Here is a 25,598-nt window from a genome sequence, read left to right as displayed (position 1 = left end):
CAGGCGCGCATGCGCTGTGCTTTGCGCTGTGGGCGCGCGTTTCGCGCCGAGTCCCGTTAGTTGGTGAGGCGTTGAGCGGGGATGCGGCGTTCGGCTGGCGCTACTCGGGGCGGGCGGAGCGCGGTGTGAGCTCAGCCTGTAGCGCTCTGCCCGACACGTAATTGGGTGCGAAGTGATGAAAACCGGTGCCGATAACGTTACGGTTAGAGTCTGGCTGTGTACACAGAAAAGTATCGATCTATTGCCGTTACTTATGCCAGGAGTAAATATTGCTTAACGCTCTGCAGTTGAATTAAAACAAGAAATGCAAACGGGGCAGGTGAAGAAGCGCGAGCCGGAAAGCTGGGCTCAGCCAACAGCGGGGCGGCGTGCCGGAGTTCGCTCGTGCTGTGCGCGCGTCTCTTCGGCGCTCTTTTGCTCGCTCTGCGCGTGTGCGCAGTAGCGCTGCTGTGCCGGGCGCTGCAGGGGGCGCCAGGCAGCGCTGTGAGGCGGCGGCGCTGCGCGGGGCGCGCTGAGGCGCGGAGCGGAGCGGCTGCGAAGCCGTTCGTTACCATACAGCCCCGCGGGCTGGGAGTCGTGAGAGCTCTGTGTGGAGAAGCATCTGAAATACGGAGAGAATGGCATCGCTGCCTTCGGATGCCACCTGCCTGTGACTGCAGCGCCCGCCTCCTAGGTGCGCTCGAGTGAAAGGTTTTCCGGTCCCGCTTCCTTCCCGCAGCACGAAGCATTTCAATGCAGGCTTCGCGATTCTGCCGGCGCGTTCGCAGGGAATCCGTGCTCTAAATGCCCGCCTCACAGAGCAGCCCGGCTGCTTCCTATGGGATGCATCTGCATAAAGGAAGAATTCTTCGAAGATGGGTAATAAGCAGACAATATTCACTGACGAGCAGCTGGATGCCTACCAGGTAAGACAGCTCGGTGCCTTGTGTTAGAAGGGTGGGAGTCACATCCGCCGCGTCTGGGCTGGGAAACAGCCTAACATTCGTGACCGGCTTGGGAAGGGCGCTTGTCTACTGTAATCGTTTTACTGAGCGGTTCCTAAAGAAGGGAAAGTGTGTCCGTAACCTTTTTATAACCCGTGCTAACTTCCCTGTCGGTAGGGGCGAAAAATGTGTCTAAATGTGTCTAAATCTATGCCTGATGTGTCTAAATCTATGCCTAAGTTCAGTTCAGGCAGTAAATCATAGAAATGTGCTGGCTGTAAATCCCAAATAGGTATCCTTGTGCTTTTATCATCTCCTGAGTGGTAATTTCTTCTTCTTACCAGAAGACGTACTCATTTAGTGCCTGGGGGTACTTTATTTGTGGCAGTCACACCAGCTGCGTTTTTCACGCTCCGGGTGATGAATGATTTCGTCTTATCCGCATTTTATCATAACCCAGACCTTAGTGAGGTGGTTTGAGGGATGCTGTCTGCACTGTGTACACCTAGAACGAGTTTCTGAAAACATAGGTTGGGCAGCAGATGAAATAGAAGTCTGCTGGAGAAGGAGGCAGGTGAACGGCTGCTACAAGGTGCAGGCAGGGCTGTTTGCATTGCTGTGTTCTGTGAAGTGATGAATACAGGCAGAATGAACAGTTTGAGAAGTCAGCGTTTAATTTCTCCTGATAATCAAGGGACAGATTCAGGGCACACAAAAGTAGAACTCTTTATGTTTACCTTCATGAACTTTGACTTCTATCCCTGAATTAGAAACTGTGATTTTAAATACTAATTTTTCTTTATTTTTGCAGTTAGTGCTACCATGGGCTTTTTACAGATGTAGAGATTTACCCAGATGAAGTCAGTCTGGGGGCATGTACTGACCGTGCTATGAAATAAGCGTACATTAAGTTCTTATTAAATTCCTAATCCTGTTGGTAGCAGGGTTTCATATGTGTGCTGTTCTTGCTATCATTGTATGAAACATGAAAATGGAGCTGCTTTAATTTCCACTCCGTCGCATATCTCACCCTCACCAGCAGTCCATCACTGTAATATGTTAGTCCAATGCACTGGTCTGAGGCTTGGTTGTCAAAGATCCTCAAAGGCTACTTTTTACATCCTTGCTAGAAAGGCAAAAGGGGAATCACAGACCTGTGAAACACTACTGTCTGTCTTTCTTCTATCTTCAAAAGTGAACACAGAACAGAGCCCAACTGCAGCAAAACAAAACAAAATCTAAATGTAATTAATGTTATCTTCTTGACATAAACTGGCAAATGCAAGAGCCGAAATGTCATCCCTAATTCATTACTCTTCATCCAGAAATTGCCTTCTTCTAATGGCTTGTGCAGCCCCTGCCTTTCCTAATGCTGGGTAATTGATCTCAGAGCCTCGCAGTGGTTAGGCTGGTGCATTTCTTTGTTACAGGAGGACTTACAGCTCAGTAGGAGGAGTAAAACATGCTTTGCAACAATCCATTGTGCTTGTTGGTACCCCAGTGCACAGCCAAGTATATACAGATAAATGAACTTTTGCCATTACCATCTTTTGAACATGAGTTATTCTGGCTTTGTAGCACCTGAATGTTATTTTAGTAGAAAGGTCTTTTTTTTTTTACCTTGCAGGTTGTTTTAAGAGCTTGTTTCATAGGAACTGCTTCTGACAGGTGAAAGGAGGATGGAAAAATGAGAAGTTAATTTGCTCAATGTATGGCAAATTCACACGTAAGCAGATTTATATCAGGAGTTAAAGGTTAAGCAGCAGCAAAATCACCTGCATGAGGAGCTCGCATACGCTGATTTCAGGCCAGCAGCGTGTTATTGATGAAATAAAAGATCCTCATTTCATCTAAGATTTTCAAAAATGCCCATTTATGAACATCTTAGCATAACAGTAACCATACTGAAAGATCAGTTTTTAACACAACATTTAAATGAAATAATTGCCAATCTGTTCACCCACAAGATGACCTCAGAGTTTTCAAATAGATGGCTGCATCAATTAGTCTCCAGTAAGGCTGCTGGTGGGAGGGCCAGCTGGAGCTGTTTGTGGAGAAGGTGCTTGATATGACTCCGTGGCATTAAACTTCTTATCATTCTTTTATTATTATTATTTTTTAATACTCAGAATAGATAGAAGCCAATTAACTGAAGAGTGGCATGTTGCAGATCCCCTAACACCTTGTGTATCATCTGGAAACTCAGTAAACTGGTGTTGTTCTGGCTGACAGCTCTTTACATTTACATGAGCCTAGTGAAACATCAGAGTAATCTAAGGAGTCGGGCTTTTGCAAGCATTGGTTTTCTCTTAGAGATTCACCTCATCACCAAGTTAGACACTGGTTTCTGCTTCCTGTGCCCTTACAGTACTTGCTTGTTTTGGTGGTTTTGTTTTTAACATAAAATGCAAAATCTCCCCAAGGTCTGGGTAGAGAAAAGGTAAGTGTTAGCAAGGAAGGTGTATTTCATTGCAATCAAACAGCACTTCAAAATGAAACTTGTAAAAATTGTATATAGGACAACTTCTGGGTGCCAAGTTCCATAATGAGAAAAGCAGTGAACTGAGAATTTAACTGTGAGTGGTGCTGTGTGAGGATACTTGAAGCAGTGGGAAATAAGGGCATTAAATAAAGCAATATCAGGGCCATGTATTGGCCTCAGTGCACTGCATTATACTGAACAGGAAATGCCTCCAGGCTGTGCTTGGGTTTCGGCCTGACTGCTCTTGGAGCAATCTCACTGCTTTCACTGTGGTTGTTTCAGTAAGTGCTCTGAATTTGATATGATTTCAGTTCTAATTGTTCCCTTAATAGGCATAACTTGGGGAATATAGGACACAAATATTTTATTTCAGATCATTCTCTTTATTCTAAGTCAATCATTTTTGCATTTGTTAATTGCTAGATTGTTTCCTGTCCGCTTTTCTATGCAGCACCAAAACAGGATGGTGTTTGTTCCAGTTGTCTTCGAGGCAGTAGTGCAGTAAGCAGCAATCATGTGAAATAATCACTGTGCTGTCTTTTCCACAGGAATTTGCCTATTGCAGAGCTAGCCTTCTCCTTCTATTAAAACACGTCAGAGTGGAATTAAACTATACTTCATGAGGAATTCACAAAACCAGATGAAATCGGGTACAGAAGTGTCCTATATAAGTTGAAATTAAGCCACGAAGATATCTGCTGGTTTAAAAAGCTGTGCTTGGCTCAGACAGGATCTGTGATGAAAATGTGCTCCTTAGGAGGCAAGAGTGCCAAAAGCACACTCATCACAGGTCCTCCAGGATCAGAAGTGCAAAAAGCACTTCTCCCTTTGATAAAGTGCTGCCGTTAATGTGCAAACTTCCAGCAGCACAGCAATGAAGGAAGGCTTTTTTGAAATCATCCTGCAGCCCCATTCCGGTTTCAGGTTACTGTTTGCTGCATCTATGGATTGAGCAAAATTGCATTTGCTGACAGTCTGTTTCTTTGTTAGTACTGCTTATGCCCGGCTGCTTTCACTCCAGTGCCCCACTGCTTCTCACAGCTGCAGGTTTGGCCTGCTGAAACTCAGTGGGGGCTGCAGGGGTTTTCTGCTTGTGTTTTTCTGCACAGTGATGAAAATACATATAAACGTGTTGCTGATTCAGTCTCACACAACAGTTCTATGCTGGCCTTACTTGTATGGCAATTAGAATCCAAAACCAGAACGTCTGCACAGAATGGAGATAATAATGCATCTACTGCACGAAAACTCATTTCATTTTATCTGGCACCTTTTAACTTTTGATTTGTGATTATTTAACACAATGATGTTTTCATGGTGTTTCATTTGAAGTATTCTTAGACACACGGACTCCTTTTGCCACAGTGCTAAAGATCACTTGGGATTTTCCAGATGAAATACTGCTGTACGATGTTAATATTTGAAATACAGCATTGAGTCCTCTCATTTCTGAAAAGCTGCTCGGTGAGACAGCTAAAAGGGATTCATCTATCTTGGCCTGAGGATGCTATCCAAGTGCCTGTTCATCAGTGGTTTGCTTTATCTGTGGCCTGTTGGCATTTGTTTGAGGCTGTCAGATTGGGACTGGCTTTTGCATTGCAAGGACTGCTTGGCTGCACTTATTTGCTTATAAAGCTTTGTGATGTAGCTGTTGCAGGAGCAGAATAAGCCTGCTCTCCTGAAATTATGCATATAATTATACATGTATAGTTGTGAAGAAGATATATACATTTAATAGGTGCAAGAAGTGCCTCTGCATACTTGAGTATTGCTGTTTTCTCATTCGATTCTGTTCTTCAATTTTTCTTCCGTTCCTTGCTGATAAATGTTACCTTCTCTGTATGAAATCAGTTTTATTTGATTGGCAGTAGATGCCACAGAATAAATCATAATGTGTTCTGATCTTGGAAGCGTGCCTCACCTTATGCTCTGCATGTATATCATGTGAGATTAAAGTTGGTTAGTTAACCAGTGCTCTCAGTATCATTATCTCTACTCCTATTTTTTGCTCAAATCCTGTCGCCCTAAATATGAAGCACAACCAATCTAGGAGTTTGTGATGAGCTCCTGAAGGCTAATGGGGCCGCTGTTTCTGTGTTACCATCTGTCCTGAACTTGCATTCACCTGACACAGCAGGTCAAAGGATAAAACACTTATCAGTTCTGGTTCTGCAAAACCTTCCTGTTGCTGTGTTGGTTTTAAACGGAAATTTTAAGAGCAGGGATGGTTAATTCTGCTTCACAGCAATGCAGTGACTGGCAGAAGGTCGCAGTACCAGCCCCATTCCCTGGGGGTGCCCAAGGCCAGGCTGGATGGGGCTCTGGGCTGCCTGACCTGCTGGGTGGCAAGCAGCTCATGGCAGGGGTTGGAACTGGGTGGGCTGTAAGGTTCCTTCCAACCGAGGCCGTGCTATGACTCAGTGATTCTGTACAACCCAAGTGCACCAGCTGTCTGAGTCTCTTCTCTGCAGAATATTTTAAGTACCAGTTAAGCCACCTAAATGCCAAGTATGAGAATAGAGTCCCATTATACAAGCTAATGATCTCATTAAAATCAATAGGAAATCTTCTGTTTGCTTTATGATATTCACTGTCTTTATTAGCCATAAGGACGTTAAGCGGATAATTGCTGATTTGTTGAAGTAGTATCTTATCTCCAAACAGCCATTAGTAATCCTTCATATTGCACTTGCAATTAGCTCACTTCTAAGGGCACAAGGACAGAGCAAGTGGGACAGCAGATCTTAGAAGAGAAGCAGGTTTTTCTCCCAGGCCCTGGAGGAGGTAACGTTTCAAGGCGAGACTGTTCTATTCTGAACTGTTCTGTTCTGAGTAACCTGAAAGCCGTGAGGGCCTGCTGTAGTGTTTCAGGACATTGCATAGAATTAGAAAAAAAAAGCCTGTATTTTCGGGATAAATTCTTGCCAGAAATCTAGAATTGCTACAAATTATGAAAACTGTGTTCCCATTTCTTTAAGTAGTTTGCCTGTGCTGAAGTAGAACAGGCAGGTTGCTTTTCAAGTCCATGATTAACTAAAATACAGCCTATGTGACAACAGATGTGTTCAGTGACATTTGTTATTTCAACGTGTCAGTTTACTACTTATTGTCTATCATTGTGTATTTTTCTGTATGAATGAAGTAGGCAGAAGAAAATTGGATGAATCACCTCCGTGCTTCTCTGGCCGAAGGTTTTTAATTAAATCGGAATTAAATTGCTGTTGTTCCAGCAACTACAAAATGGAATTATGCTTAGACCTGTGTTCCATGGTGGCTCCAATCCAAAGTGGGGCTGTGCTTACAACAGAAAGGGCACTCCTGTACCTCTTTCCTGCCACCAATGGATACTTGCTTTAACTCTGTCCCTTATGTCGGTGCTAGTATAAGTTAAACTGTGTTGGAAGGTGCAAAAAGGAGACAGTTTAGCAAAAAAAGATTATGATGTTTTGAAAGTTTCTCAGTGGTGTTTTCACAAGATTCTGGAAGATGAAGGGTAACTTGTCTTTTTCATCTTTACCTCTATTTGCATATCAATTCCCTGTCAGCTTTCTAGTTAAATAACAGCGCCTGCTGTTTCGTCAAGCCTGTATAATTACGGGATGGTTGCTGCACAGAGCATCACAATCATCTGTGAGATTGTACCTGCCTTTCACCAGTAAATGATGCATCCTTAAGTGGCAGTTTGATTGTAAGTAGTGAACACGTTGGAATTAATGAAGACTTTCCCAGCTGGCTCCTATTTCACTTTGTGCAGTTCCAGACAATGTGACATCTTTGTTAGCAGCTTTCAAGGTGCCTTCCTGTGCTGCCTTGTAACACTATTCTGCTGTGCAACACACGGAGGGGAAAGCTCTTCTCCTGCTGCTTTATACGGAGGAGAACAAGCAAACTGAGTAATTGATACCAGGCAGGACTGATACCTTACCTGGACACCTGAGACAAGCTGGTTGATTGCTTCAGATAGCTGTGATCATTGGCTTTTCCCTTCCTTTGAAGCAGCAAGCATTTATAGCCAGATTAATTCTCACCTTAGGAATGAAATGAAATTTTCTCTCATTGCCTGAAGTGCAGAACGGGAGTGAGGCTATGATAGTTATATGTACTCTTCAGTAGGGCCAGTCAGGCCCGCTGCTCTTATCTTGTCACAAACTGCCTCTTATTACATATTTTAAATGTTTACATTAAAGGAGAAAGGTGGAATTCTTGAGCACGTGTCTGCCACATCCCCTGGGCCATTGCATGCCTTTGTCATTGGAGCGTTTGCTCCCACGCTCTTTCCCCAGCAGCTGGTAGCTCCATGACACAGAGCTTTATCTATCACATTATCCAAACCAATGGCCTGAACAGGAAGCTGAACTGGTCACCCAATATTTCATTGCCACCAGTGTTCCTAGTTTTGGAGGCAGGGCAGAATTTGCCCCTAGCATCTAGTAGATAATATAGTGAAATTAGGGACTATTTCCTTCCATTAATGGCATGTGTCTGACTGTTGTGCTTTTGCAACACCTGGTAATATAACCTGTTTTGTGACGTGTAGAAATACACAAAGTGCAAAAAATTTCAGTGCTCAAATCGCCGTTCACTTGTGAAGTGCCAGTTCTCCTAGCAAAACTCTGACGTTGGTAAGGAGTGATTTAAGTATGTGAATTGCAGAGTCCAAGTTACAAGATAGTTTTCTTAATCTGTTCATTATTTACTGTGTTCTAGATCTGTCTGTAGAATATTTTTCACCTATATTTTACTTATTTTAATTTTTCTTCTGATCATTTCACATTGGTGGAATGTTTCAGCAGACTGAATTGTAGAATCATAGAATGGCCTGGGTTGAAAAAGACCTCAAAGGTCCTCTTGTTGTCCAACTAATTGCAAACAAACTGCATGTTTTTTTCTCCAGGAGTTCCACTCTAGGTATATAATTTTTCCTGACAGCCCCATCCTTAGAATATTTTCCTTATTTTATAGCATCTGCTGCTTTCTGAGTCAAAGCTAGGTGGTAAACAAATGGCATCTTTAATGTTTTTTTTCTGCCAGGTCTGAGTTTCCTTCAAAAAATATTAAAAAGTAATGATTTGCACTTTCAGTATTCCTATCATACAGTAACACCTGTTGTGTTTTACAGGACTGCACGTTCTTCACTAGGAAAGAAATCCTTCGGTAAGTGAGTTCTATTAAATTTTTCTTCATAATCCATGTGGAAAAAACTAAACCTTTCTTTCTGACTAGTGAGGAAGCTGGTTATTTTGAATAAGTGAATGAGTGTAGCATTGGACTTGGGATACATGCATAATATGTAAATGTATGTAAGGAAAAAGATGTTAATGTCTGTACCATAGGTTTTTCTAGGGATAGGCAGAGAAGCTGTGACTGTATGAGAGGAATGTACTGCTCTTCTGCTCAGGTGTGAAGTGAGGGCTTGTTCTTCAGTCAGTGTGGGCTTTGGTATGGGCTCCAGCACGAGGAAAACTGGTGGAACATAAGCACTGAGATGTGTCCTCTGCTTTGTTTCTGTAGGAACTCTCTCTTTAGTCAGCTGCTAAGGCTGGGATTGCAGTTAAGCAGTTGTGGGTCTCAGTGCTTGAAGTACACAGCATTGCTTTGTTTCACTTGTGATGGACTGCGTCAAACCAAAATCATTCCTGTCTGTCTGTGCTGACTTCTTGCCTTGGAGCCTGCCGTAGATTCTTGATCTTCTAACCTTCAGACTAAGGATGTGTGCAAGTACATCATAGGCTTTTTCCTGTCAATCCACTCGCATTTTTGTTTTCCCTGAGGATTTTTGCCCTAATAAGGAGGGAGGATGAATCTGTGGCTTCAGACCTAGGAGCTCACAGTGTTCCAGGACTCAGATTTGAATCGTTTCTGAGATGTAAGAGGTATCAGGGAAACAGCTTTTGTTTTCATAAACACTGGGAACTTCTCTCAAGTCAAAAATGGTTGTGGTCTATGTGAGAAATGTTCTCTGCCTTCGCTCTGTTGGCATAAGCCTCTGTAAGACATTCAGTAATTCTGTCAAGGCAAAAAGTAATGGTATGATATTAGATGGGATGATTTATTTTTTCATGGGGGGGAAAAAAACAGGTGATATTTGAATTAGTTTCTGGCATATTTTGTTCTCATTGCTCACAAAGAAGCACTTGCTCCTGGTCCATGGACAGCATCTGTGCAGTAGGAACATAGCAATGCCAGGGCTGAGTTTGGTCTGTGTCCTTTCATCTAATTGTTATGGTTCAGAATTAAGTGCAGTGTTGTTTCAAGTCAGGTTATAATGTGACTGAACTAGTCAGAGCTTTGTGGTGGGCCTACATACGAGTTCAACGCAGGCTGGCCCCACCAGAGAGACTGGTCTCAAAGCAAGTCAAGGCTTCACAGGCGTGGGTAACTGTACCAGGGAGGTGACTTCTTTAACCAAGCTTTCCTTAGCTGCAAACCTCCAGGAACAGCACACAATTGCTAGCTATAAAGAGGTGTCACGCTGTGTTTTTGTACCCTACAAAAGGCCTGCAGCTCAAATAACCACGAGTGGCCGTTGTGTGTTCTGTCAGGGCTGTAACGTTAGTTCTGCTGAAAGAACGCTGACTTTGACAGCAGCAGAATTTGTCATCATAGTTGTCTGAAACAGCAGCTGTGTGTCAGGGATATTCCTGTAGTGTCATTAGTTGGATACTGAATAAAAGATGTCCACGTGTAGCCACCGAGTCTCAGATACACACGTTATACAGCCAGGAAAAAAACCCAACCAAACAGAAATGGTTTAGTCTTGCTTTCTGTGCACTTTCTAAGCACTGAAAGAAACCAGAAAATGCTCTTCTTCTGTTTCACGTGAGCAGCTCATTATACAGCTTGTGAAAGAAATTAACCAGGACTGAATAAAGGAAAATTGCTTTGCATTTTTCTAATTCCCTTTGAAGTCTAAACTGAAAAAAAACCAACAACCAACACAATGCAATAAGCAGTTATTAATACTTCTATTCATACCTTGTTCCAGTGAGGGAAATAATTACAAACTAAGGATGTTAGCTTGTCAGTTTAGCTTGGATTTGTCACTTGTGTTTGGCCTGTCAGGGCATTTGGACCCTTCCAAGGGAAGCAATTAGCAAAGTGGGACACTGTGCCATCTTTCGTTCAGGGATTGTTCTCTTTGTTCTTGTTTGGGAGAGAAATATTGAAATGGATACCCTGAAAGTGGAATTGATTTCTGCTGCAAGGAGGTAGATACGTTTTAGGTGTTTGTACAGCTAACACACATCTAGAGAAGAAAAATCTGCACGGATGGAGATCTGAAGTGTGTGTAGCACAGGCCTGACTTAAAGAATATGATTTAAAATACGGCTAATTTTCTAGCAAGAATGCAGTGTTGTCAGGGTGAGAATGGATGCAGAACTGTAAAATGATTATGATAGAGGGGAAGTAAGGAATCAAGCATCTCCCCAGCAGATGTAATTAGGAAACTGCTGAATCTGAACAGGCAGACTTTGTCACATCTGGAAAACTGCGTTTCCAAACTGTAAATTTGAGCCATTGTGAGCAGCTGAGAAAATACATAGAGTGTACTTTGAAGGAGACGCTGGATTTCAGGAGAAGTTGTTCCAAAATTAGGAAAAAAGGACAAGTCACTGTATGATGGCTAACAGGAGTTCATGGCATTGGCCAAAGCTGGCTTTGAACTGGGAAGTCAGAAAGAAATATTACTCTATTTGGTTCTGCTTTTTTTTTTTTTTTTTTTCTGGGTTGCAGTGGATAAAAAAATATTTGTTACCATTGCACAGCTCTGACAAGCAGGTAAAAGCTGGCAGAAATGAAGAGAGATTTCCTTATGGAAATGGCATAAGTGTTTTACATACATTCTGGAATTTGGTGCATGGTAACTTGTTGGCCTTTGATCTCAAGGCACTGAATGTCTCAGGACATTGTAGAAATAGCAGGTATAAATGAACTGAATTTGCAGATGTTGTGGTGTTCTGGACTGCATGTCCTTCAGAACTGTGTGATTTGAAACAGCATTCACAGATAAATAATTTGTGATTTGTGTTTTTTAAATCCTTGCCTTGCAAGTGTGTCAGAGTAGAGGACGTCGCTGATTCATAGGACTTGCAGATGAGGGAAGCAGCACAAAGCTGTGGAAAAGATTCTCCTGCTACTTAAGAACAAGATTTTTTTTATCTCAAAAAGCCTGTCTGGGTGAGGTAGGGACTAAGGAATTGAAAACTCTTTTTTACTTTCTTACTCTGTTACTCGTCTGTATGCAACCAAGCACCCTGACAAACTGCCCCTTTAATTTGTCTGTTATACCCAGACTTCATATTTTGGTGCCCTTTAAGTACGAGGAGAATACTCCCTTTGTTTAGGTTGCAAGCTCTGCCTGGTAAGGATAACTGAAGCTATTTCTTCCTACAGAATGCTAAAACTGATCTTAGTTGTAGGTTTTGCATCCTGTTGCAGTGCAAACACTGCTCTGCATACTTTGTGAGGCTCACAGTATCTGAGAAATGTCACTGTCACCTGATAGACCTGGTCATTTAAATAGACCAGCTAAAACACAGTCAAGTGTTGACTGTGGCAAGTGGTGTTTGAGTTAAAATAACACTGACAGGCTGTAATGAGCACTGGTTCTCTAAAAAGCAAAGAAATGTCAATAAATAGCCTTGTGTTGCTGTTTTTCTCTGCTCTCTAATGTCCAGAGTATATGAATGATACAAATTATAATGCCCTCTCCTAATTTGTTGTGAAATACACATGCAGCTTCTTCCAATAAGAACATATAACTCTCTTTGACTTGAGTACCATGAAAGCCTAATAGATTGTATGAGTGAAGCTGTAAGGGAAACATCTATTCCCTGGGAAGAGAACAAGGCATGCACTTAGAGTCCATTATGTGATTTTTGTTAGGCCAAAGGAAACCTCCTTCTTATGGACTGTGTATGGGAGATAAGGGAGCCTTTGGCTGCATGATTGTGCAGTATTGTGCAAAGAAAAAATGGGAAAAAATCTGCTTAAGAGAAACTGTGCAACCTCAGAATATTATCTGTGAAAAACAGATATTCTTGGGGTAAGAGATTAGGTTAATGGATGGTGGATAATAGATGCTCTGTTTCCAAAGTACTATATACCAGAGTGGATATTAATGTTTGATGTAGAGTGCTTAGAAGAATTAAGTCATGGGAGTAATTCTGAAAAAGCATGAAGCTGTGGGAGGAGGAACAGTCACTTGGAATCGTTACGTTTCCTCTTCTGCCTTATCCTCATAGTGTGATGTATCTGCTTATTGAGAAGCTCTATACGTGATCAGTTTATGATAGGGCAGATATAACTGCAGCTGACTGTATTATTGTGCTAAGTATGAGCTGTGGCTTGCTGTCTAAGGGGTGGAGTAGAATCGAGAGGTGTTTCAGCATGGGCTAAATTCTCTGGGTGGGAATAAAAGGGTTTATAACCCCTCAATAATTGGCACTTATTGATTTGTCATATGCTGCAATTTAGAAAGCAAGTAAGTACTGCTGTGCCTTTCATTATGCACTGCAGGATGCTTTCAGATGTGGCATGAAGGAAATGCAGATCCAAGGTTATTTAGTCTGAACTGAATTTCTAGTGCAGCTGCTGAGTTCAGTGAGTTGATCCAGCAAGGAGTAATCTTGCCAAAGAAAAGCTAATAGTTTTTTTGGCTGAAATGAGCCTCCCTGGCTGGCTGGCTCACCACCTATTCCTGTGAGTATTAGTGATGACCCAAAAGAAGGGGCACAGTTGTTTAGATGGGGGTGAAGGAATAAGTACTGCAGCTCCAATTTAGATGAATTTAATCTCATGTAAAACAGCATGACACTGCAATTAGGTGAAATAGGCTAAGTGGTTTTATCCTTCCCTCCCTGGGGAAAAATAGCCTCTGAGAAAACCCAAACAACAATAAATCTCTTTCTTTTTTTTTTTTTTTTTGGTTGGGTTGGTTTAATGAGCTGAAACTGCTTTCTGATAGGTGAGTGCTAGAGCAAGAAAATGCAGCTGAAAATGAGGAAAGAAGAGGAGAGCTGGACTCTGCATTTCTGTGCAAGAGAGATGTTAGATTGACTTAGGATAGGACTTTGGTGCTATGATCAACTTATGAGCATGTAAATGCAGGTTGCTGTCGGGGGGCTCTGGACATGTTCTCCTGATTGAAAAACCAGGTGTGGAAAGCAAAGCAGTATGTTTATAAACTATCAGCAAACAGAACAGCTCATGAATATAAGCTGAGAAAGAAATAAGCACCGCGGAACAGCAGTCTAGGAGGTGAAGAAAACCCAGTATGGGCTGCAGAAGTAGCAAACATGGCTGGTGGAAAAGCCATACGCTGTTATTGGTGTTTCAGGTGACTGTTTATCACCAGAAAATCTAAATACACTCCCTGGGAAGTGCTTCCCACAACCCATTGGATAGCACTTGTGACCCCAGGACAAAAGGATGCTAAAACTGGTGGGTAATGTAGAGATATTTGTATCATTACTGAGAGTGTATTATCTAAGATACTTGGGGGACAGCTGACAAATGTTTAGAACCTTACTAACTTTTTTGATAGGTACATGCTAGGGCTTTGAAAACATGCTTCTCTGTTGCTCAGAATGTGGAAATTAGGCCAGAACTTCAGGGCACAACTTCAACATACAGACAGACTCCAGAACAGCGGCTCAGCTCTGGGATGCCTAGAACGTAATGCGTGCTCAGAAGCAGCCACTGTGAATTTGCTGAAAGCAGATCTCCTTCATGAGTGGCTACTCTTGTGGATAAGAGAGAAGAAACAAATGCAACATATCTTTATTGTGGTGAAGGCTGATTGTATATTCCTGCACGTGTCAGTTCTTCCCTGCCTCTGTTGTGTAAGTGCACTAACTTCTTGGCTAAGGCACGTGTGAATGTATTTTTTCAAAAATCCTCAACAACATTGAGCAGAAGTGAACCAGGCACTGAAGATCAACCTTACAAAATCATATATATATGCAAAATTAGCAACAAGCTGAACTGATATTTAAGCAGTGAAGTGCTATCAGTAGATAGGAGAAAAAGTAGCAAATGTGGAATGCAGTGTAACTGCCAGTTGTACTTGTGGCAGGGGGATTAGTTGGTATAAGTAAATTTTAAAAATAAATATCCCCCTCATATTTAAAATAAATAAGGAGAAGGGAGAAATTCCATTCCAGCCAGCATTGTTGGGACCTCAGTAGTTGGCACTATTGTTCAAAAAAGACTTGTTGTACTGGAAAGGATCCACTGGAGGGGGGGAGGGAAAGAGGCTTAGGAAAAAAATCCAAAACAAGCAAACAAAAAAGCCCACCACACTATATTCATAGCAGCAATTCATCTGTTTGCTTAACATGCTTGTCTTGTGGTTGTACATGGAACAGGTAGTTAAGTTGTCTCCTACAAGGCAGTGTTTCTCTTCCTCGGTTTTGTGGACCAGATTTTCTAGCAGCCAACCTATAACTCCAGTATTAATGCTTGCCTGCTAGCCAGCCCATGTGGTTCTGTTTCTCCCTCTAGACTAATACGATTTGGCAAATACCAAAGCATTCAGACCCTGATTTCTTGGGCGTCTGTTCTAGCCCAAAAGCACAAATTCTGTCAACTAGAGTTGTTTTATAGTTTGAGGCTGACTTATCCTAGCTAGACAGCTGCTGGAGGAATACGGCACTAAATCACCAAGTTGGGCACCAGCTGCCCAGTTTTACAGAAGAGCATTTGTAATTCTGTTGCATTGTTCTCTCTGCCTGTTCCTTGGCATGTCTTTGAAGAGAAAAAGGTGAGGTTCAGAGAAGCCAGTCTGCCCATCCAGATATGCTGGATTTTAAATCTGAAACCTGCCTGACAGTTAAGTTGGGAAGATAAGCAGAGCTCTCCTCCAAATGTCTGCAAAACCCTCCTTATAAGGGAGTGGGATAAGGGATACAAAAAAGGGCTTGAGATGCATCTCCCCTTTGGAGCAGGCTGCTGTGCAGATGGAGGGAGAGGCTGGAACACAGCTTATGCAATCCTAACACATCCTGTCTTTCAAAAAGTTTGGGCTCTACATAAAGAAGGGGTTTGCTGAGAGGATGAAGTTTGGGGGAGCTTTACACCATTGGGAATCTTCTAAATGTGTTTAAGAGACTACATGCAGAAGAACGTACATCCTGAAGCTGCTGTTGATCTTGTTAATTATGTTTCTATAACAACAATTATGTTGTTAAGCTTGTTTAGCCCCCTGAATGAAACACATCTAGGCCATTCTTTATGACCTACACCTTTTGTGTCATAAAGTTTTCCTTTATAATACTTCAGTCACGTTGCACCTGGTTTGCTAGGCACAGGTGAGAATAACTGTCCTGTATGGAGCCTGTAGCACTGTGTTCAGTTCTGGGCTCTCCAGTACAGGAGGGGAGTGGAACAGACTGGGGACAGCTGGGCAAAGTGCCTCCTGCACAATGAAGGGACTGGAGAGCCTCTCTTATGAGGGAAGTCAGAGCAGGGATCATTTCAGCTAGCCAAGAGGAGGCTTGGGGGAATCTTGTCCATGTGTGCTAATACTTGAGGAGAGGATGGGAAGAAAGTAGAACCAGACTTTCCCCTGTGATGCTCGGTGGTGACAGGACGAGAAGCACTGAGCTTTATATAGTTGTGTGAATGCTTTTACTCTTACATGTATTGAAAGACAAAGTCTTCCTAATGACTGCATCTTTTAGAATAAATTTATTGGTATAAGCTATGCCCAAAGACATTTCTCATGCAGAATTTTTTATTTTACTGCAGGTGTTTTTGGAGGATATTTATTTAGTATTGGCTTGAGTGAATTTGTACTGCTTCATTTTGCATTGCAGAGATGAAAGAGCACCTGACATTAACTAAAAGCTGGCAGAAGGGGAGAAAATACAGTGGGAAAGGTCTCAAGGGTTGAGATAAGGACAGGGACATGGCTCACCAATAATCGTCATGGGCAAAACAGAGTGAGCATAAAGAGATTCATGTAATTCATTGGCAACTACTACTGAGATAATAAGAGGCCATGAGATAATAAAAGCAAACTGAAAACACCTTCACCCCCTCCCATCTTCCCCTACCTCCCACTGAGCAGTGAAGGGGAACAGGGGCAGCAGCCAGTTTATAACACTTCTCTGCTGCTCCTTCCCTCTCATTTTCCTCCCTGCTCCATCGGTCCTTCCCACGGGATGCTGCCTTTCCCCAACAGATTCTGTGTGGCCCACAGGCCACAGCTCTTCAAGCCCTGCTCTCTAACATGGCTCTGTACCATGGATCCCGATCTTCAGGAACAGTGTGGTCCAGCATGGATCCCCACAGGCAGCAGCTCCTCCAGACCTGGTGCTCCATCGTGGGCTCCTCTCCATGGCCTGCAGCTGCAGCCCAGGACCTGCTCTTGTGCAGAGGCTTTCTGTGGTCAGTTCTCCTTCAGAGCTCGTCCACTGCTGCATGTGGAGATCAGCTCTGTGTGGTGTCCATAGGCTTCAAGGCAACAGCCTGCTAGTGTGTGTATCCTGGCAATTTGCATCACCAGGGCACTATAGCATCAATTGTAAATAAGTTCCCATCTCTGTCTTTTCTTCAGCACGATGCATTCTTCCCTGCAGTCTGTGCAATGCTGTCTTAAATGCAGTTGGTTTTGCTCACAGCAGCTGTTTTCAGAGGGGCTGAGTGCAGGGCCATGGAGAGGCTCATCAGTGCTGCTCTGGTCTCTGAAACACTGAGTTCCCTGCATATTACCAGGAGTTGTTCTACAACTCTTCTGTGTAACCCTTCTATCTGAACAAGAGGCAGTAGCTTTGATTTTGGTGGAAATTCTTTTATTCCATTCTCTCCAGTTGATTTCTGGGCCAGGTCAACCCACAACTCCTCTGATCTGCTTGGACAGTCTGCTGGCACTCTTGGCTCTGTTTCGTTGTGCTAGTGAAGCTGCACTGCTATTTATTTTCTGTGAATATGCAAAAGCAATCTAGAAGTTAGTCTTTGGGTGGTATTATTAAAGTTGAGTATGCATTGAATACATTCATGTTGTTTTAGCATTAAATAGAATAGATACATTCCTGAATGAAATTCTTTCTTCTTCATAACATAAATCAAGTGGCCAGTACTGTGGAGGCAGCTCTACACTTGGTGAGATGTTACATTAAATACATTAGGAAGGCCGCTTTAAAGCCTCTGCTTACTTCCTCCTAATCAGTGAGCCATTACAAGCTTTTGTCTGTTGTTTTCAGCACAGAGTTCTCATTACACAAGTAGCTTCCCTGTACCTTAACACACCCAGTGGTGACCTTGGGGACAATTAGACTTTCTCTCCAAGATCAGTAGCAAATTAATTTGATATAAATGCACAGGCAGCATTAGTGTTGCAACTGTGTGAGCTCCCTCATGGAGCTGTGAAACTTCTCTGTTCTCATCAATTCCTTGAAACTTAGTTTCCTAAGAGTTAGTGCTTATGCTAGAGAGGTGGGTCAGTGGGAAGACCTGAAATGCCTGCAAGAGCAGATCAGTAGTTTGGGTTTGGGCTGAATTCATTTGTTAGCAGTTTGTTAGGGAATCATGGCTTTAACTCCAGAGTTTAGTACATTAAGTTTAAACATACACCAATATCTGAAGGAACAGGGCATCATCTGCCTGTTAAAACATTTTACAATGTTAGCAATCTCTTCTTATTCTCATCTGTGGAAAGGAAAACACTAGTAAATGCTACCAGGTTTTCCTCTGCATTCTCAGTGCAGAGTTACCTGTCTTGACAACAAAGGGAGCACATCCAGAAATGGGAAAGTAGTGGTGCAGGCATCCACAAGAATTCCTAGAAGCAGGTAGTGCAGAATTTGTAGTCATCGAAGGGCAGGGAGGCTGGTTGCAGACTCTGGGCTTATGAATATACACAATGGTTTGTTTATGGTAAATGGCAGCCTTTCCAACCTGTTTGTATTTAAATAGCACTGTAAAACCTTACCTCCTCTGATAAGATGTAACTGTTTCTGTGACTAGGGCAGAGAGCCAAAGCCACTTTGTTTTTATCAGATATGCTTCCTGTTCAGGGACACGCTGAGTGAAAGAACACAAAGCCTTTCCCTGCCAGGTCACTATTACTTATGAATTCAGATTGTCATCTGAAGTGCTGTCTGCTTCTCTAAGAACAGAAGAAATGTTAGAGCTGTTGGCACAGGGGTTTAATGGCAAACCATTTCCAGTTAGAAATTGATGTTACTGAGGGATCAGTATCAGTGTCAGAACGATAGTGCACACAGTGCTTATCAGTGCAGCTCCTGGGAGATGGCTCTTGGGGCTGGTTCCCATATTGGTCATGCTACTTGCTCTGTCCAAGTGTGAGAGCAATATCACCAATGGATTGCATGAAAGCTAAACTAACACTACATTTCACTACGTGATGTATGTCTTTTCTCAGAACTCCAAAGGAGGCTGTGGGATTCCTGTTGTTTTTCTATCAGTTACCCACATTGAGTTATGCTGGATACTGCATCAAAGCTTTTCAAAAAGATGGAAATTTGGCAGGTTTTTGGCAGGTACAATGCATTTTAGCATTGTACGCTTAAAAAGAAACAATTAGCTGGATTTGTGTCTGATTGCTGAGACTGAATGTTAGGAAATGGTTCTTCATGAAGAGAGTGTGTGGACATTGGAGCATGCTCCTTAGGGAAGTAGTCACTGCATCAAGCCTGATGGGGTTCAGGGAGTGTTCAGATGATGCTCTCAGAAAGATGGTTGGATTTTGGGTGGTTCTGTGTGAAGCCGGGAGTCAGTGATCCTTGTGGATCCCTTCCATCTCACATTACTCTATGATTCCATGGTTCTGTACCATGTGAATTGAATTGTTTATTTAAGTTGGCTTTTTTTTCTACTTGCTTACAGGTTGCATGGCCGGTACCATGAAATGGCACCAAACGTTGTGCCCATGGACTATACAAAGGATCCTGATGTTAAACTACCTATGCAGCTTATAATAAACATGCCTGAGCTAAAGGTAAGGCTTCTAATTGCTTACAAACTGCAGCTTGTTAGCTCTGTAAATTGACTGTCAGAGGTTTTGCGATTAAATTTGGTGCCTTGAAACAGTGTGGCAACCAAGGTCTTTCCTTTGCTGTTACTGTTCTAGGGCATAGCCAGGCACAGAAATGGGAAAATATTTAGGTGGATGTTTCTCTTGCATAGATAGTTGGAACAGAATGTAAAGGAAATGAGGAGGAAATGAAACTATGTTTTATACTCTTTCCACTTTGTATATAGTGTCCTTTAGAAGCCGGTGGGTTTGACTGGCTTGTTTTGCTAATGATTCCCTTACTGGCATTGCTTAGTTTAAGAATATAATGAGTATGTACTTCTTTGTTGTTTAAATACTTACAGAAATGGAACCTATGATGTGATACAGGCTTTTCCTAGAATTTATAAAATGTTTCTTTCATCAACTGGTTGAGAGCTGTGCAGCTGTTGAACTCCCAAAGCTATGTAGCTCCTAAGGCTGAACAGTCCAGCTCTGGGTTGGTTTCTTACCAGCTGTTTGCATCGTCTGTGTCCTTGACACACTCAGTGTCCTTGACTGCCAGGGGTATCAGTGTAATTCTGTCCTCTGCAGCTTACAGAGCTGACCTTCCTAGCTCATCTTAATGAAATGAATGACATTTAATAAATCATGTAGGTGCTGGAGTTTAAACAAAAATTATGCTCTGTCCATTATGTTGCTCTGTGTGAAGTAGAAACGGGATAGTTAGTAGCGTAATTCTAGGTTTGTTTATTAATGAGATGCTAATAGCAGCTACAGCATTCCATAAACCATTCGTTTCCAACGTTGTGTGTGCAAATGTGTTGAAATATCTATTAAAGACCCTAAGTTATGTGCCTGTGTAGTTAATGAAGAAGAAAGTGCATCCGGAAAAGTAATTATGGACTTTGAAAATAGATGGTATAAAGATCTTGCTGAAATGTTCTTTTCAGTTCATCAATGCGTAAAATATCTTATTGAACATTAACTGTTCAGATATCATATAAATATTTCAAAAATTTTATGTAACACAAATTTTTGCTTGCTTTTTTTTCTTATACAAATAAAGAAATTAGGCAAATCTGGAAAAGTCTGCAGTACTTTGCAAAGGTGCCCTGTATTTTACCTACCTCAAACTGAATCCCAAGTGGAGATTGCAACACCAGTTTCTAAGCTGATTATCCAGAATTAGATTGTTTAAAACGTAATTAGACATCTACATCAGGAGCCTGAGGGAAGTTCTAGCACAAGCAGACTTAATTGGGCCCACAGGCTCTATGATGATGCATATTGTTAAATAGGTAATGGAACTAAAAGTTGGGAATTACAAGGCTTTCTCTAAGCCTTCTTTTTCCTCATAGGATTCAGCTGAATAATAATAGCAGGTGAACAAAAAGAGAGCAATTATGTACTGCTTTTCAAAAGGACAAGGAGGTATTTCATGAAGCTGTCAGGTAGATGGCTGACACAGCACGTGAAAATATCGAGGAACTCATTACCACGAGACATTCTGGAGACAGCATGAATGTCATAAAAAATGATTTGAGTGCTTTTATAGAGCAGAATTCCACAGTTGCTGATAAGTTTTATGATTTGTATGTGATCTCTAACTCTGGAAGTCTCCCAGATATCCGTTGTACTCGCCTTTCTGAAAATGCTTTCCCTTATCTGCTATGGTTCCCAGTTAGAATTAGGCTGGTGATCTGGATGAACTGATAATTATGATAGTTGCTGTGTTCTACTTTTTTTTTCTTCCCCTTAGAGGCAATCCATAGACCAGATGAATTTATTTTTAAGGTCCCTATGAGATTTGTCTGAGATTATTTAATTAAAAGGACTCACTCGTAGCAATAAGCAAGAGCCAATTAGATGATGCTTACCAGCTAGGACAAAATGAAGATAATTTTTGTTGAAATAGGATTATTTACTGAAATGCTGACATGTTGAATGGGCAGACATATATGAAAGTGTAAATTAGTATACAGTATCACAAATAACTAATGGTCTTACCTGTGTGAATGTAAAGTAATTGGATTTTTCCAATTTATCCTGGCAGGATAAAATAGCCTGTGCTTCACAGCACTGTGGGAGTACCTTGATTGTATTAAGCCAGCTAGCCAGCTATTTTTGCTTATAGTTGAATATTGCATTTATATCTTTGTAATTAAAATCCATCTTCCTTAAGGGGTTTTGATTCACTCATCCACTGTTGCAAGTAGTTTTATCTCTCTTTAGCAGGTCACGTCTTATTCACTGCTTTAGTGTCTTAGGTGTTTGTACTGGTGCTTCTGGTGTGGAAGATCACTGTTTCTGAAGTTTTATTTCATTACTGAGCCTGAATCTCTAGGACATTGGTAATGCAATATGAACTGCTCTGCCTCGGTTATGTAGCTCTTATGAAGCCCTTAACTGCCAGATGGCCAGTATTTGCTTTGTGAGAAATCCAGACAGGTTGATTTCAGCCTTCAGTTCAGAAAAGACAGTGGATAGTGATGATCACACACGTGGTTTTTTTTGCTTTAATGATGCAGGATCAGACACTTAGGAAACCATTGATTCCATGAAAACATTAACTGCTATTTTTGCAGGACAGCAGAATGTTTAAACTGAGGTAGAAAATGTAAGTTTCATTTTGAACCATAATTCAATTTTCAGATACAAGAGCGTATCTTGCTGCCATAGCAAACATAGGTGGTAAAGGGAACAGATTAAAGAAGTGTATTTAAAGTGGATCAAAATTGATCTTCTTGCACCCCTTCAAGTCTGTGAAGCTTTCTGATCCAGCTTTAGAATACATCATGAGGGAAATTGAACTTGATTTTATGCCAGCAACAGGACAAAATTTGCTGTCAAATTTAATAATTCTCTCACAGATCTCAAGAGATGTGGAAGACTTCAGAAATATTGCTGATTAACCACTCATTTCAGGAACAGAGTTTGTAAGAGTTCATAGCGAGCTTGTTTCCAGTAAAATAACAGTCAGATGAAGATAATAGATCTTCCCTCCCCTGTCCCACCATGTCTTTCAAAATATTATCGGTACAGGATTTTAAAATGCCAGCAAGGTTATCAGCCATAAACCTGCACCAGCTGTGGTCACTATGGATTTTAGTACTTCCTATACAGATGAGGAGAAAGAAGTCTTTCATGCAGAGTTCATTTTCCAAGCAATGTGGTTATTTACTGTAGTTAATAAGGAAAAAAAAAAAGGTCCTTAACCTTTCCAAATTTTCCAGACTGCTAAACAAATTGTTAGTGTTGGTTCTTGAGTAAGTTCTCATCAAGACAAAGACTAAAATGATGTTTGAATCCCAAAATAGAAACAAACAAACTAAATGTCTATTGAATTTTAATAAAATTAGTGATAATTTGAATGCACCTGGCTTTTTTCATATGCACATTACACTTCTAGTTACTGGCAATGTTCAGCTCAATACCACTGCAGATTCTGACAAATGGATAGAATCAATAATGCACTTTTCTAAATTAGATTCTGCTAGTATAAAGAAGCATCTTTACTTCACGCATTAATGTTTTGAGCCAGGGTGAATTTAAATATGATACCTATGTTTCAAAGAAGAACTTACTTAAATTGGTAATGAATTTTTCACTAATTCATGGTTCTTAAGTTGAAAGTCAGGGCAAGCAATAAATAAGTAAAGAAGGGGCAGATACTTTAAGTTGATTAGGTCTACCATTACACTGAAGTTAGCAGATCTAGTTTACTCCAACTGTTTTGTTGTAGTTTCTGTTCTCTAATTTTGACCATTGTGGTTACACGGGCAAATATATCTACTAAATTAATGAGTATATAAGCATAGCTGAGATTACAGTAATTAATACTGCAAATATGTGGCAACAGTACAAGCTGCTCAGTGTGAAGCCATGTAACAAGGGAAGATTGTTTCAAAACAAAGCTGATTTCGCTTGCCTTATCTCTGTCATTTTTTCATAGCTGGATGTAGGAATGTAGGCTGATCATAGAGGTCACGTATGATCTGTAGAAGTGCACGTGTGGCCACCGTCACTGTGGTGTATACGTCCCTAACAGAATCTTCAAGCTGGTATCTGGTGATGCAGCAGTCTTTGTGTCAAGAGTAGAGTAGGTTATAAAAGGGCTTTCTGGAGGGGAACGATTTTTGCTACGCTCACTTTACAGTCTGCTGCTTTCCACTTTTGTCTCGTGCTCTGACTTCATTGATCCTCACAGGCCTTGTCATTCACTGCAGTGGTGAGTGAGGTAGTTCATAAATCCACACACGACTGAAACAGAATGAGCAGCAGGCACAGGAATCAGTCAGGAGGAAGAAAGGACACACAGGGAACAGTGAATTGGTCACCTTTCAGAATCAAAGTTTGCACCTTATTTTTTATGGGTTTGAGCATGAATGCATGCATGATGCTTCAAAATAAAATAAAACCATTTCCTGTGATTTTAAGCAGTGCTTTACAGACTGCTTTGTGTGCGTGGGCATCTCTGCTAGTGTCACTTGCATGAAAATCCCAAATGAAGGCCAGTTTATGCGGATGTAAAACTGAGAAGCATTTTGTAGTGACTGCTCAGCCTCTCTGGCTTAGTTATCTTAACCTAAGGAGAATTGTTTCAGATTTATTTGCAACATCTTACTTCTAAAACATAGTTTGTACTAAAAGGATACTGTGCTTGAAATTAATTGGTCAAGCTGCAAGATGATTGAGAAATGGGTGAGGCAAGAGGACACACAGTGTCATGTACATGGTATGTTTTTTTCACACCTCTGGTGGAAGTGAGAGCAAGGTGTGAGTAACAGATGACATGGTAAGATTTGACTACAACCCCTGGCACGAGGACAGCGATAGTATTCATAGTCATGGAATGGCCTGGGTTGAAAAGGACCACAGTGACCATCCAGTTCCAACCCTGTGCTATGTGCATGGTCACCAACCACCAGACCAGGCTGCCAGAGCCACATCCAGCCTGGCTTTTTTTTTGTTAGAAAACTATTCACCATGATTTATCATATTGTGTTCTAAGTCCTTACGCCAGAATAGATGTGATGGTGCGTTAAGAATATGTAGAAATACAGCTGTCTAACTAGAAAAGGCAACGGTTAAGAAGATAGATAGCTTTTACAAGAATTATCTCAAGTGGCTTCAACATCAGCAGTCTGCAAAACAGCTGAGTTTTAGCTGTAATAGTTCTTCATCGTTTCTGCCTCATTTTTATTGTAAGAGGATGGAAAAAGCTTCTTAACAAGACAAATGTAGGTTTTCTGTTGTAAAAGGGTTCTTTCTCAAACAATTAGTACTTGAAGGAAAACGATCTATGAAGGAACAGTATCATTTTCCCCATTGCTCCCTCCCCCCATGTCTTTTCCTTTAAATATGATGGAACCTTAATCTGTGCTCTTTGGAGCAGAGGTAATGAAATTACAGAAAGGATGTGAAAAGTATCTGTGAAGGTAAACTAATACTTTCCATTGTGTAAACTACAGATATACTGCCTGAAGACACACAATATGAGAAAGTTAAAGGAAAGGAATCAATGTGAGGAAAGATTTTATTTTTCATTTAGATTTTAGAGATGCATTTGGCAAAGAGTTACTTAAGAAATATACCCAGGTCCTTTTAATTCATTGCTGGTATTTTCAAGGCCTCTAACATGTCAAGTAGTTAATTCATCTTATGCAACCACAGTGTACTTAGTGAGATCATGGCTGGCACTTGGAACGAGGAAGTCCTGGGTCTGATATTCACTGCTGATAGGGATATTTGCATCTGTGTGGTCCTTGTTTGTTATTCAGGGCTGCCTCTAAGCTGTCAGTTTATAGCTGTTGCCATGACGCCTAGTTCTGATGGGGTCAGTTCTGCAGGGAGTGATGTAGCATTATAGAAATCAGAGCAATAGCATTTCTAACTTTTTGTTGTTGTTGTACTGAGCATTCTCTAATATTTACACGTTTAACAGATACATTCTTATGTATGTGCTTCGAGGAAGAGAGTGGGACGAATTGAATCCTGCTTTGTCTTGGTGATAAGCTGACCACTGAAAAACAATTGAAACAACAAAATCAACCATTTTTTCTGGAGCAACTCTCCATATCCGTGTTCACAGATTCAAGGACAGGGGTATTTCCAAGCTCTCAAGTCAGATACTCTTTTCAGTACCCACTGATGCATTTTATTTTTCACTGGCCTATTTTTCTCATCTGAGCAGTGAGTTCAGCCTCATGTA

General features: G+C 41.5%; 1 protein-coding gene across 1 annotated transcript in view; it reads left to right on the top strand.

Moving 5' to 3' along the window:
- The first annotated feature begins 750 nt into the window (after positions 1-750).
- CIB2 (calcium and integrin binding family member 2) overlaps positions 751-25,598 on the top strand; it is a 32,707-nt gene continuing 7,859 nt past the window's right edge. Inside the window, exons 1-3 of the mRNA XM_042824596.1 lie at positions 751-905; positions 8,525-8,559; positions 19,258-19,369. Coding sequence (XP_042680530.1) covers positions 855-905; positions 8,525-8,559; positions 19,258-19,369 — 198 coding nt within the window. The 5' untranslated portion in view covers positions 751-854. The remainder of the gene's footprint in view (positions 906-8,524; positions 8,560-19,257; positions 19,370-25,598) is intronic.

The sequence above is a fragment of the Centrocercus urophasianus genome, unplaced genomic scaffold (assembly GCF_019232065.1).
Source record: "Centrocercus urophasianus isolate 14NV4802_14NV808 unplaced genomic scaffold, USGS_Curo_1.0 seq_23, whole genome shotgun sequence".
Classification (NCBI taxonomy): Eukaryota; Metazoa; Chordata; class Aves; order Galliformes; family Phasianidae; genus Centrocercus; species Centrocercus urophasianus.
The sequence above is the reverse complement of the archived record's forward strand: the minus strand, read 5'-3'. Positions and strand labels throughout refer to the sequence as shown.